The sequence below is a fragment of the Crocodylus porosus genome, unplaced genomic scaffold, assembly GCF_001723895.1.
Source record: "Crocodylus porosus isolate Cpor-Errol unplaced genomic scaffold, CroPor_comp1, whole genome shotgun sequence".
Classification (NCBI taxonomy): domain Eukaryota; kingdom Metazoa; phylum Chordata; order Crocodylia; family Crocodylidae; genus Crocodylus; species Crocodylus porosus.
Genome location: NW_017728931.1, coordinates 15,910,265 through 15,924,798, shown reverse-complemented (window position 1 = coordinate 15,924,798; position 14,534 = coordinate 15,910,265). Strand labels below are relative to the sequence as shown.

General features: G+C 43.3%; 1 protein-coding gene across 1 annotated transcript in view; it reads right to left on the bottom strand.

Annotated features, from left to right (window-relative positions):
• The window catches only part of LRP6 (LDL receptor related protein 6), a 167,922-nt gene that overhangs the window by 53,625 nt on the left and 99,763 nt on the right, over positions 1 to 14,534 (bottom strand). The window contains exons 6-7 of the mRNA XM_019543869.1: positions 9,649 to 10,045; positions 9,233 to 9,404 (exon numbers count right to left, since the gene is read on the bottom strand). Coding sequence (XP_019399414.1) covers positions 9,233 to 9,404; positions 9,649 to 10,045 — 569 coding nt within the window. The remainder of the gene's footprint in view (positions 1 to 9,232; positions 9,405 to 9,648; positions 10,046 to 14,534) is intronic.

Sequence of the window (14,534 nt, the reverse complement as noted above, 5' to 3'; positions counted from 1 at the left end):
AATAACACAGAAAGCCTAATCCTGCAGGGTGCTAAACACCCATGGTTCTTTTTCATTCCAGTAGAAGTTGAAGACACTCACTGCCTAGTTAATTATGGAGCCTCTATTAGCCAAAGCTTAAAGGTTTATACTTGTAATTTAACTGACACAGCATAAGCAAGGTTTCTGTGAGCATACTGCTGTCATTCATCTTCACTTCTCAACATAATTTAGTTTTGAATGTTGTTCTAAATACCAGAAGCTGTCTACATGCCTCACTTGCTAAACCACCTCTCAAAATTATTTGAAAATGAAAACAGAGGAAATTTATTTTATAATTATTTTTGTAATTTTTCAGATGTGTATAAACTGTGAACTGCAACTGCTGGAAATTTTATCTCTTTCAAACTTACAAAGGTATTTTTGAAGTTTGCAAGAGAAAACTTACAAAAGACATTTTTCATAGGTGCACCAGCAGTATGATTTCCCATTTATTCAGGACAGACAGAGGCTACAAAAAAACCCAACTCTGTCATTTTATGTTCTTGTACCTGGAAGACAACAATGTGCAATTTTCACAAAATTTCATCTTTTATGGTTTTGCTCTGGTAATGCTTTGAAAGCTGTGCAAAAAGTACACATTTAAATGAGCTGACTACAGCTGCATATGACGATTTTGAAACAAAGAACAAATCCCAAACACAAATATTTCCTTTTTAATGATCCATTATTACATGAACCAAAAGACCTAACAAACAACAAGCCCAATGCCAGATATGAAATATCTCCAGGACAGCTCTCCTCACCAGCAACAAAGCAGATGTATGGCTCCAAGTCTGTCTTGCAAGACTTAATTCTTCACTGACTGAAAGACTGAATGTAAAAATAATATAGAAGTGTCAACCTCTGTAACTCTGAAGAAGAAAAAATCCTTACTTTGTTCACATTTTAAAATATGGGATTACTTATGAATTCTGACCACCTTTAAAACCAGAAGGAACTTGAAAGTCCAGATTTATCAAGCATTTAAGCATGAGTTTACAGTGTTGAATCAGGTCCTAAATGAAACTACAGCACATGACATATACATAATATGTCAGGGACAGAGAGAGAGTGAGCGTGTTTGTGTAGGTACACTGAACAGAAGGCAACTTTTCCTGCCTCTTGACTTCCACTGCACTATCAAAAAGTGTGTGTGATAGAGTAGGGAGGATCAGCCAGGCACGTCTTGCAAGAAAACACAGACTATGCCTTGCACAATACACAGACTATTTTCTATAAGACAGAATTTCTCAATAGAACAAAATCCTGAATGCCTGAAAAACAGAATTTCCTTATTAGGGTACTGGTGAAACAGAGGGAGTTGTCATCAGAAGGAAATATAGCCCTGCAATTTCAGGATTAGAATATAAAATGAAGCATTCTCCAGATGCCAGGCTTTTAGTTTCTTGGCCATAGACAATAAAGGTCCTCTCTGTTAAAGATCTGTGTACTAAAAAAGGTCTTAACAGCTTCTGTTTTCTGCTGCCCAGTGTGACTGTGTTCTGAAGGCTTGTATATACTGATGCTGGAAAACAGCAGGATGTAAGACTTCCTATGTTAATCATGAGGATTAGGAAAAGTAATGCTACGCATGCCTAATAGATTTGGGGCCACTTTTAACCCTCTTAGAAGTCAGAACTGCATGGAATCAGTACGGGAGGCAAGAAGTCCATTTACAGAGCCCACCAGTTGTAAGCATGCAAGTACGCATGTGTCACTGCTGACTCCAAGAGAATGGAGATGAGGAGAGAGGATGGATAAAGAAAAACCAAAGCAACACTCACTCATCAAAAAAACTGCAAGGAAATCAGCTTCATCAATGCTACTTTCTCTCAACACATAGGCATAACTGTTATATCAATATGGGTTTTGCTGGCCATTTTAAATCCAATTTATGTCTTAGAACAGGTAGCGTTACGTGCCCAGAAGATAAATACTCACTTGAGCAGGGAAACACAAGACCAGTTGAACAGAAAAGACTGTACATTTTTAACCTTGTAGCATGGCACGAAAATGCTTTAAACCTGTAGCAAGTCAATAAGAAATCTTCCCCACTGGTAAGCACAATAGCAGCCATCCATTTCAATAGAAGTTTATCAGCAGTGAAACCTGACCGAGATAAATGACGAAGCTGTCAAGCCACAGCCTGCTTTTGCCTGCTGCAGGCTGCCAGATAAAATGGGAACAAAAGCTCCCTGCTGCACCCCCTACCAGTCTCCATTAACCCCTGCTGATGCTTTATTATCATCTGGGGGCTCCAGAACAGCATAGCATGAAGCAGCATGTGAAAAATAAATAATAAAAGCAGTATGTGGCATAAACAAGCTTGAAATCCAGCTCATCAGAAGCATTCACTTTTCCATCAAAACAATAAGACTACTATTTGAGTAATACCACACCCTGAAAAACAAAATGCAGGTGGTATTCAACAGTTCTCTGTGGAACAGTTGCTTGTAGACTCCTTGTATAAACAACATATGAAATACACAGAAATATTTTTCTTTATCTGTCTCTCATTTTTCATACCTATCCCTCCTCCCTGCAACACATTCATAAAGTCATACAGCAAGCTCAGGCTCTGGAGGAGGCTCAGGTTACCTGAGGTCCAGTTCCATGTTCCACCATTGGACTATATAGGCGACCCTCGCCATTCACACGGGATACGTTCTCATATCCCCCACAAATGGCAAAATCCACGAATAAGGCACCGTGTTCATGAACGCAGTGCCCCTAGCAGCTGGAGTGGGGGGCGGAAGGGGGGCCACAGCTCTGGTGGTGACGGTGGGAGTGTGGCAGGAGGAGCCCAACAGCAGCAAGCGCGGATCTCCTGAGGAGCTCTTGTAAGCGTATAAAGTGTATTTAAAATGCAGGTTTGGTATTTGCGAATATTTGAAACCGCAAATGCCAAACGTACAAATAGTGAGGATTTCCTGTATAACCTGTCAACTTGCAAGCAAGATTCTCACTAGCTTTCATCCTATTCCCCAAAAATTTAGGCTGAAAAACTGCTCAAGGTCAAAGGGACACCTTATACTGAACTTACATGAAAAATGAATTTGCAGACTGTTAGAAACTTCCTCAGGGCACCGAGCTAGTGGACAGAGAATAAAGATATAATCCAAATGCCACTCTAGATACAGTAGATCTAGCTGATAATGGGACAGCCTATGGTTTATATAGGCTATTGTAACACGCTCCAAAGCGCAACAAGAAATCTCATAGACTAGGGACAGAAGTTACACATAGACTGGTTTAAGTGATCAGAAACTGATTTAAACCTGGAACAGAACAGAAGCACATAAACCAGTTTCAAAATGGCCAAAACTGGCTTAAGATAAATCTGGTTGAATGCAGTATCAGACTTAACTGATTTAGGTGAAATCGGTTTATGGAACTTCTGTCTCAGACCACTTCTTTGTTCAAGTTAAATCAGTCCCCTAGCATCCCAGGATGCTTTGCAGCCCTGGGCTGGGTTGTGCTGTTTGCTCGAGCAGAGCAGGGCTGGTCCCGTCCCTATCCTCACTAGCCAGTGCTGTAAGGGCTGGCTAACAAGGGGTTGGGAAACCTGGCTGGGGATGCAGCCTCGTCTGCCTGACAGGGGTGGAGCAGCCTGTGCCAGACTTTTTTCCCCACTGAAGTGGAGGAGGCAGAGGTGTGGCAGAGCAGGCTCACGTGGAGGGGAGGGAGGAGGATTAAACCCTCCTGTTTTCCCCCTCTCCCCTCAACATGGGGAACCCAGCCGGGGTCCAGCTTTCCCCCCACAGCTAGCCACTTGTGCAATGGAAGACATGGGCAGAGCTGGGCCAGGCAGCAGCTTCAGGCAAAGAGGAGGGAGGGAGGGAAGAGGATTAAACCTCCCTCTCCCACTGGCCATGCTCCCTGCTGTGCGAGGGGCCAGCAGGGGGGAAAGTCAGGCAGACCCCGGCTGGGGTCCCCATGCTGGTGGGAGTGGGGAGACGGGAGGTTTAATCCCTTCCCCTCCCCGCCTTCACCTGAGGCGGTGCCCTGGCTGGTGTCTGGCCATGCACCCCTCCCCCTCTTTGGAGACAAACCTGGCAAGGCTGCTTTCTACTTCCTCCTCCAGACACACTCTGGCTGGGGTCCCTGCAGGCCAGGGTGGGAGTTTAAACCTCTCCCCAGTCATACTCAGTGGCCTTACAGGGCCTGCAACACACTCCCCCTCCCAACACACACATCTTCCCTCCAGCCTTCCAGCGACTGCAGAAGGGAAGTAAGGGTTGCTCTAGCACCCCTCAGCTTCTAGTCTGAACCATTGCAGGCATGTGCCTGTATTTCCGGAATCAAAAGTGAATGTCTATTTACCTGCTTCTCAGTTCAATCTACACAGGTTAGACTAACCTGCAAAGATTGAATCAATTTAGGCTTGGGCTTTTTGAATGTCTGTACTTAGCCATAAGGTAAAAATGCATCCCATTGCAGAAGGCTGACATACAATACTGGGACAAAGTGCACCAGAAGAGATTAGATAAGAAAGCCATTATCCCAAAAACATTACTTGGCACAGTAATGTGATTATAAATGTTTGATCGTGCAGAGCAGCAAGGATGCTACTGTCTTAGACCTCCAAGAGTTCAATTCTTCCCCCTTATTCACCACTCATTCAAAGTATTCTTTGCTGGGTTGACTCTGTTCTGGATGAAGACCCTTCCAGAGCCTTTCAAACAGAGAGGCTGGAATGTGCTGTGCGAGATGCAGTCTCACATCACAGGCAGAGTGTACCACTGCTACAATGCTGTTATCCCAGCAATCTCTTAAGACTCAAATTCCAATCCATCTATAACATGATCACTGGACTACCAGACTATCCCAGCAGCTCCAAATTTGATAAGTAGTCATGTTATACACTAATGGAGACTGGTGAAGTTTCTCCCTCAAATTAATGTAATAAGTGGAATAAAGATCCTAAGAAGCTTGAAAGACTGCAGTAACACTAGTCCAATGCATTTAATGGCACCAGAAAAACAAGAAATTCTTTTAAAAATCATGAAATGTAAAAAGTAATAATAATAATGTCTGAACATTCTTTATTTGCCTCCTAGTTTTGCGCCTTTATAGTTTGTGCTTTTTCAAGATTTTCTCTTAGCTTTAAATGCAAAGCAAGGTCACTTACTCCCATAATTCCTGGACTGTGGGGCATTAGCAAAAACCAAACACTGAGGAAGACTCATGAAAGAAACAAAAACAAAATATTGGTGATCACTTAGCATTCCATTCCAGAAACATAATACATTCAATTTCTATATAAGCAGGTTGGGCTACAGTCCTCTTTGCTGTAAAGAAGTATCCAAGTGAGGACAGCACTGGAGTTTGTTTTTCAAGTTGCCGCAATAAGAGGCCACTGAGCCCACTAGTGTCTCTGCTTGCCAAGGCCCTGCACCTAAAAGCTGCTCTCTGTGAACAAAGGCATCTGCCTATTCCAAGCCTCTTATAGGTCTGAGGCCAGAGATATCAAAAATAAGAAGAGACCCCAAAAAATGTAACTCTAAGTCTTAGATAAATAAAATAAAAACTTATTATAAAGATGAAGGAAACATATATGGTGTCTGGGGAGATAAACTTTGTTGCAAATTTGCATGGCCAGGTTATACTAGAGGTCACTGAGAAAGACTAAAACCAAAGAAAGTAGCTAGCTGTGTTAGAGTGAAGTCTGGTGTTTGGCCATTGTCACCCCTTTTGGATCATGGTGTATACAAGAGCTCACCCAGACCTTCAATACATATGCCTCTAGGCAGGAGTCTGGAGGTGTGGAGGGTACCCAGACCTTCCATCCCCTCTTTACGCCACTGCAACAGAATCCGAAGGCCAGACTGAGTCTAGACATTTGGTGCCTCCATTGCTGTAATTATACAAGCATCCAGGGATCAAACCCAGGTCTCCTATGTGGCAGACTTCCACCAAACCACAGGGGTCTCCTGAAGTCAGGTAGAAAGCAGGGTAGGCTAGCACTTTAGGTCATCTTTACATGTGCTCGGTGGGGGGGGGACTTTAACTAGACTGGCTCTTGGAAGACGCTCTATTCAAGCACCAGCAGGGTCTCATATATTCAGCAGCATCCTGGGCTTCAAAATGGTGGCAGCAGTGCTTTAACTAAAGATTGTTTGACAAGCTTTAGTGAAAGTGCCCCCCTCCCCCCATTCTGAAGCATGGGGCTGCTGAATACATGAAACATCAAGGCTGCTTGAGCATGCTAATTAGCACACTTCAACTGATTTGATTCATCAAGTCTGCTCCAAGGAGTGCCAATTGGCATGCACTGGAACAGGCATTAGGCACGTGTGTAGGTATCCTTACAGATTAACTGGTTAAAAGAGGCATGAGCATTTGCAGGCAACAAGCTATTTCATCAGATACCTATGAAAGCTTATGCCTCTCTGAACTATTCTCTAAGGTGTCACCATGCCCTGCCTTCTAGCTAAAAAATAATAATAATAATAACCCTCCTCTCTTTTGCTAGACCTTGATCTCAGAAATCAGCTTCTTTCCTTCTGCTGCCTCTGGGAATTTTCCTCCTCCCTCTTCCCACTGTTTTTTTACTATCCCTGGGCTGGTCTCTCTCCTCAGACCTGGAGAACATCTTGCATTCAAAAGCCTGTCTAATTCTATCCCAACTATGCAGTTGGTCCAATAAAGGGTATCACCAGAAGGAATGCTTTCCTCTCACATAATTCCTGAAACATCATGGCTACAACATCACTCTAACACAGGGGTGGGCAAAATGCAGCCTGCCAGGCCATTTTATCCAGCCCATGGGACCCCTAAAAAATTTAGCAAGTAAGTATTTATCTGCCCCTGGCTGGCTGTCACGAAGCCCTTGATGGCTTGTCAAACTCAGTAAGTGGCCCTCCACCTGAAATAATTGCCTGCCCCTGCTCTAACATCACCATCGAAAGAAAAAAAAAAAGTGCAACTGCTAGGGACCTGACAAATATAGCCACAGTATCATCATCAGGGATCATGGTTTTCTCTGATTAAAAACAAAAAATCCAAAATTTTCTGATTTAACAAAAACCCCCAAATTCACATTTTTCTGTGATTAAAACAACAGACAGACAGACAGACATTTTGTGCATGTGTGTGTGTGTTCTTTGTCTTTTGCAGGCAAAGACCACCACATCCAGCGGGGGGAGGGAAGGGGATGAAGAGAAAAAATAAGTGGGAAGGAAAAAGGAAAGGAGACAAGAGAAAAGGAGAAAGAAGGAAAAGGACATAAAAATAGAAAGGGAAAAGAATGAAGGAGGGTGATGGCTACATCACGTGAAGATACAGGTAACTTATAAGTCTGATCTTTCCTTTGATCAAAGCAAATATAAACCAAATTTTCTGGTTTTAAGAAATATATATCTTGTTTTAGTCACAGAAAAATGTGGATTTGGGTTATTTTAAACTAGAACATTTGGGATTTTTTTTATCAGAGAAAATGAGGAACCCTGGATCCTGATCATCATAAAAACATCTTCCCCACAGAGCAACAGACCTCTCTACATTTTAGTGATAAAAACAATGACTATATACAACAATGTACTCAGACAGTCACACTGAACGTGCCTAATGCCTGTTCAAACCTGACCCAAAATTTTTAGATTTATGAAACTGCTTACAGGCAATAGAATGATTACTTCTCTCCCACTCCCATACCCCTTTTTCTTTAACTAAAATTCTAATGGGAAGTACTGAAATAAAGGGTGAGAACAATCTAATACCCAGCAATGTTTGAAACGTCACGAACATGAGAGAGAGAGAGTATACCAGTGTTTCCCCAAAGTTTTGATACCTGGGGCACACTTTCTGTCTGAATTAAAACTGGCTGCACAGTTCATTCTTACACCTGAAAAAGGGAACAAGGAAAAAGTGGTGGCAGTGGTGTAAACATAGTTTGCAGATGTCCAGTCCTAGTGGAGCTCCCAAGCAGCTGGAAGATACATGTGCCCCAGAACTGGGGGCTGGGAGAAGCAGCTATGATACAGGACCAGAGAAAACCCTTTTTGTGGGAGGCAGTATGGGACTGAACCAGGGAGGCATCCTCTTTGACAGGGCACATGAAGCCAGCCTGCTGTGCCCTGGAACCACAGGGGTAGGGGTTGTAAACAAACTCCATGCTGCTCTGGGGAGCCACAGGCTGCAGGGACACTTCTTGGAGAGGGCTCCCTAGAGCTTAGTGCCGTGGAGGCTGGTCCTGGACAAGAGGGCTCCTGGCTGATAAAGTGGACCAGAGAAAGAAGGGAAGGGAGGGAGGCATCCACAACTACTTGCCCAATGGGGGTTGGAGGGAGCAGACGCAGCATGTATGAAGAGCCGGATGCAGCAGAGCATGGCTCTGAGCACTCAGGTGCACAGCGCAGTCATGTCCCCAGCATGCAGGCAGGATGCAGTGCTGGCAGTTTGGAGATGTCCAATTCCCATGGTGACACTAATTCTCCCAACCCCCCCCACACTCTGCTATGCCCTGGTCTGCTCGGCGCCTCCCAGCTTAAAACCACAACAAAAACAAGAAGTATCATTTTTGCAGCACACTTCCACCGCTCGCAGCACTCGTGGGCCCCAGCACTTCCTTTGAGATTCACTGGTGTAAATGCATGAGAACCTGGAAGTAAAATTGACTCAGCACATATTACAATCTGTGAAATCAACTGATTTACTTAAAAACAATCACCTAAATTGAAAACAGGGTACATATGTTTAAATAAGCTTTCTATCCTAGAATATTATGAATATTAGTTCCCTTCTGTAGGCAGAGAAGCTGGCAGAGTAGTTGTGAAGTGATTTGCCATAAGGCAGGGGGTGGCAACCTATGGCCCATAGGCTGAATCCACCTACCTGAGCTATTTCATATGACCTGTGAAACCTGGATAACAACAATTCAGCAGCAGAGGAGGGAAAGGAAGTTTTGATAGTGATTTATTTGAGGGCATGAAGGCTTACCTGCACAGCAGTGGTGGCCAGGTTGGAAATGTTAGTGACTGGACTGTGCTGTGTTATTTTGGTCCACTGCTTTTAAAAGGTTACTGGCTCCAGGGCCGAATGCCATAGAGGAAAGATGCACTCCATATTGTACCCAAACCATATTTTCCACAGCATGAAACCCCATGAAAATTCCTATGACAACTACACGTTAGTCCTAATATCAAGAAAATGGAAGTAGCTCTACTGTTTTGTGAATGCAGAATTAAACACGCAGATGCAATGAACAAACCTCAATTTTATCTGTTTTCGCATCACCCCAGTATATTTTGCTTTCTGCATAATCCAGAGCCAATCCATTTGGCCAGCCAAGGGAAGTATTCACCAGCACAATTCTGTCTGACCCATCTAATGCAGCTCTCTCAATCTTGGGAATTTCTCCCCAGTCAGTCCAATACATGTATCTGAAGAACAAAAAGTTGCAGAATTATTTATAAACCAATGCTCTTCAACATTTATACAGCTTCTCTCTCTCACACTTACTTGACCCAAAACTGTATGTTCACAAGGGACACAGTATAGGCCAGTGAATTTACAGACCAAATTAACATGGATTTTATTTACTAAAGGGACTAAGTTCAACCTGTGCAGCATGTTCTCAATGTTATTCAGCCTTTTTAAAAACAAAATCTATAAGTATCTCCTTACCCAACCATTGGATCCAATACAATAGCTCTGGGTTCTTCCAAGTCTTCTGATATCAAGATTTTTCTCATGGTCCCATTAAGTCTTGTCACCTCAATGCGATCAGTGCCAGTGTCAGTCCAATAAAGGTTTCGGGCAACCCAGTCCACTGCAATGCCATCAGGGTGTGCAATCTGTGCTGTGACAACAAACTGACAACCTGATCCGTCCACGAAAGAGCGGCGGATGGCCCTCACCTCATCATCCGTCCAATAGATGTAGCCTTCCACAGGATCATAGTCAATAGCAATGGCATGACGGATGTCCTCCAGTTGCAAGACAATGTCTGTAAAATCTGGGGTGTCTAAGGAAATGCGCCTTAAGTCCGTCCTGCGGGCTAGAAGCAGCAACTCAGTGGCACCTGTTCATAGTGAAAAGAAAACAAAAATCAAAACACACTTACTCAAAAACACTGCACATTAAACCTGGAAATTCTGAGCCATGGTCTCAGCTGGTACAAGCTTGTATTAGATTTCAGTGGACTTGCAAATTGACTGGCACCAACTAAGACTATGGCCAAAGACCTGGAATGCAAAGTCTGGATCCAATGCTGACCAAAGCTGTTTTCTGTAGCAGTGGACCATCCAATTTTATGTGAAAACAAACCCTTTTAATAGATGCTATCTTCCTTGTCCAGCCTAGATTTTTTTTACTAACCATGTAAATCTGACAGAGATCAGGATGTTAACTTTGTATTTACCAATTATCCTGTTAAAGGGGCTACCCTTCATTTTCTCTCTCTCAAAAAAGGGGACAAGTCTATTGAGACTTTTGGGGGACAAGTGGATAGAGTCACAATCCCCTAGATAAAAAAATCTAATGGAAACAGAGAAAATAACCTCTCTAGAGATATGGATTGAAATTTAAATAGCAGAATATGTCAGAAATAAAGCAAACTAGTACATTTAGAAAATGTCCTGAGAAACACTGACCTGAAAAGTTAGCCTTGCCTTTTTTTTTTTTTTAACAAGATGACATACACTCTGTTACTAGGAATTGATTCAAATTTCAACACTGGAATTGCCAGACCTCTTCATCAGCACATCAGATGAAAGTCTATATTGAGATTTGAAGACTACCATGCAAGCTGACAAAGACTAAAATAAACTGTATAGAAGCTTTGACAGCCTTTAGGATGAGAAGAAACATGATTTGCTTACATTACAGTTGATATTTTCGTACTGAATAAGAAAAAAGGTACATTTTTGAATAATCATTTTCTCAAGTTAAAGTCATTTTAAAGTTACCTAATACAAGCCCAAAATTAGATGGTTTATCTGTCTGGTGTCTCAGAGGGAGAGTAACATTGAACTTGGGAAAGGATGAGTTAGGAATAGACATAAAATAACTTGTACATCCTACTGCAGATAAAAATGCGGCAATTATTGACCCCAGATAGTGAGGAAAAGGGCACAGGCTTGAGGGCAGCCAAAAAAATTACAGGCCATGGACTACATTAGGGGCCCAATCTTATAGGGTTTCCAGAGGCTCCTGTATAGATTAGTCAAGATTAAAGAAAATTACTCTGTAACAAGGGGCTCTCTCAGGGCAAGTTGGCCATTGGCCCGCCCACCTGTTTCTGAACCAACCACCTGCCTCCTTTCCTGCCATGCCTTAATGATACATGATTGTGATGTTAATTAGGCAGGAGGCTGCCCATTCTTGCCCCAATGCCAGGGGGCAGTATCTGTGGCTCCATTCCTCCCCTACACCACAGCCGAAGCCTTGCAGATGGCATCCGGGTGACAACGCTTCTCACTTACAGCTGGACCAAGCTTAGCCCTCGCTGTCAGGCCTCAGACACATACACATTCATAACGCCCTCCTCTGCCTAGGGCCTCTCACACTCCACCCACTCTCACAGGGTCTCCTTCACACATCAACAACTTGTACTGCCTTGCTCCCTCTCGGAGCAGGCCCCTTTGGCCACAGGCTTTACCTAACGCACACCGTGGGTGGCAGACGTACCATCTTTTGGGCCTCTCCTGTGACCCTCACTGAGGTAGTGTTCAGTCAATTACCCAATCAGGGCCAAGTTTGCCCTGGCCCCTCCTGGGGCAACTCTATGCACACTCACACACACATATTGGGCTCCCAGACCTCTGGTTTCCCCCTCACTGAGGCTCTACATCCATCCCCTCTCACTGGGGCTCCACATCTCTACCTCCTCACTGGTGCCACGGGGCTTCTCTCCCCGGTGGGGAACCAGGTGGCCGTAGCCATGCCTGGCCTCACCTGGGTCTTACACCCTCTTTGGGCTCAGGTGGCCATAGCCATGCCTGGCCCCCGTGTACCCACAATGTTGTGGAGGCTAGGGGTTAAGGCGCCCCAACCTGCCTATCACCAGGGTGGGAACTGGCCTGGTATTTCCTGGGGGCTCCCACACCACTGGGAGCCCCACCAGGCCATTCACTCCTAGCAGGGTGCAGTTGTAGATCATGCCCAGGACCAGCAGCCTCCAAACCATCTGCCTAAGTTCCTGCCCTTACCTCCAAGATGTTTCATACAGCCTTTTAGGCAGGCGATGTTTCTGCCTGGCCTGCCAACAGCATACTGCTCTGTTTATGTAGGTGGCCAGAGTTCTAAAATGGCCACCGTAATCAAGCACCTGCTGCCTGTTTGGCTCAGCCCTTAAAGTGGCAGGCACCAACAGTGTCCTGCCACACTTTGTTTCAGTTCTCAAACTGTGGATTTGTGTCTCCAGAGATAACATCCTTGTTAACAGTAGTATATGGAGTTGAGAGACAGCAGACCTAATTATCTACCCATCAGCCCTCATGTCTCTTTGCAAGTTTGTACACACAGAGTCAAGCCCTTACCTCTCTCTAAAAGTGCAAAGTTTCAAGAAGTTAAATGAATAAAGGATTGTTATGGGTGGAGTAGATCTGGGCAAGAAGGAAGAGTCTGGAAATAAATGCAAGGAGGGAGGGGCAGTAGAAACAAAGGGGAAACATTTTGAGCCAAATATTCCAGAAGTCTTGAGGGATATGTTTCTGAGTATAGCCTCTCCACTGATTTGAGATCTAGTGAGGAAACGGTATGGCAGAAAGGAAAACCTAACATGGCAGCAGGGTTTCCAGGCTGTAAGAGAGACCCTGTTTGGGAATATTTTAATTAAGTTCTTCTACCTGTGGGTAAGACAGGCATACATGCAAAATGCAACCAGTGCAACAAAGAAATACAAGGCTTGGTCGCCCAAATGAAGCACCATCATGAAAAGTGCTCCTTCTCAGGAGTAAGCCACTTTTAAGATGATAAATAGAACATGTTTGAACATGCAGGAACTCCAGGTTAGTAAACTTTCTTATTTCATACTTCTTTTCTTAAGGACTGCTTGTCTTCCCTGTCCATAACTTTTGGGTGGACTTCTGAACTACTTGAATTCTCATAAAAATGTTTGAGCTAAAAAAATAGTTGTTACATTATGAAACTGTCATATTTTTAATGCAGTTGTGATATAAAATAATGGCTGAAATAGGCAGATCTTTCTTTTACAGTTTCACTTTTAAAGTCGTACTGAGTGCAATGAGTAATACTAAACTAATAGTACTGTAGTGACTGCATTGACTTCTTTTGTTCAGGAGGATCCATCCTCAACATACAGGATTCTGACTATCCATCTTCAACATCATTGTCACTGTCTACAGATTCAGAGTTATCTGCTAGTGAAACTAGGGTTCCAGTCAAATGTATATCACCAGTAGCAAAAAGAAAAAAAATCTCCATCATCCAGAAACAACCATAGGTAAGTTTGTAATAAGAACCAGCAGATTACAGCAAGGGGCAACTGATGTAATAAACTGCTCAGGTTATTTATGCAACAAACTCTCCTTTCTATATGGTTGAGAACACACACTTTATTGACATGGTTCAGTCATTATGACCAGGATACAGTCCACCCAATACAGCAGATATAGGAAGCAAGCTGCTAGATAAAGTGTATGAGAAAGAAACTGAACAGCATGCAAAAAATCTGGAGGGGAAAACTGTTAACCTGAGTCTTGATGGGTGGAGCAATGTCCACAATGATCCAGTAATATGTGCTTGTGTGACAAAATGGACTGTCTACCTTACAGAAACAACTGATACATCCGGAAATGCATACAAAGCAGAATACTTACAAGTAGCAGTAGTAAAAGCTGTAACAAACTGTGAAAAAACATTCAAATGTCTAGTACGCAGCTTTGTCACATACAATACTGCAAATGTATCAAAGATGAGAAGAAATCTAGAAGAAAGTGAAGAAAGCCCCAAGCTAATAACGTAAGGCTGCAACACTCATTGGATGCACCTCTTCACCAAAGACTTCAGTGCTCCAGAAATAAAGGCTAATGTTGATGAATTACACAATACTTCCGTAACAACCACTTTGGAGTAGCTGTCCTGAAGAAAACAGGAGGAACCAAACTAACTCTCCCACAAGACATGCAATGGATCTCAGCACTGGATTGTTTTGAGTGATATATTGAGAATAGGCCTAATTTGATGACAATTTGTGAGCCAAATCATGACAAAACAGATGGAACTGTCATAGCCAAAGTTCTCAACTTTGGGCTAAAGAGAAACGTACAACATAGGCTGACTATGCTGAAGTCTATTTCCGTAGCTTTGAACACAGCGCAGGGAAATCTCTGTTCTATTGCTGATGCTGTTGATTTTTGGAAGGAACTGGGTGAGATTTTGAAAAGAGAAATATGCAATGACAGTTAAATTACAGGCATTAAAAAAACAAACAGATCTATCTTCAACTTATTTTATGGCCAATATTCTCAAAACTTGGTACCAGTTGATCCTTAATGGCTGAAGAGGAAGAATTAGCTGACATGGGCATCCAGCAATCATCCCTCCAT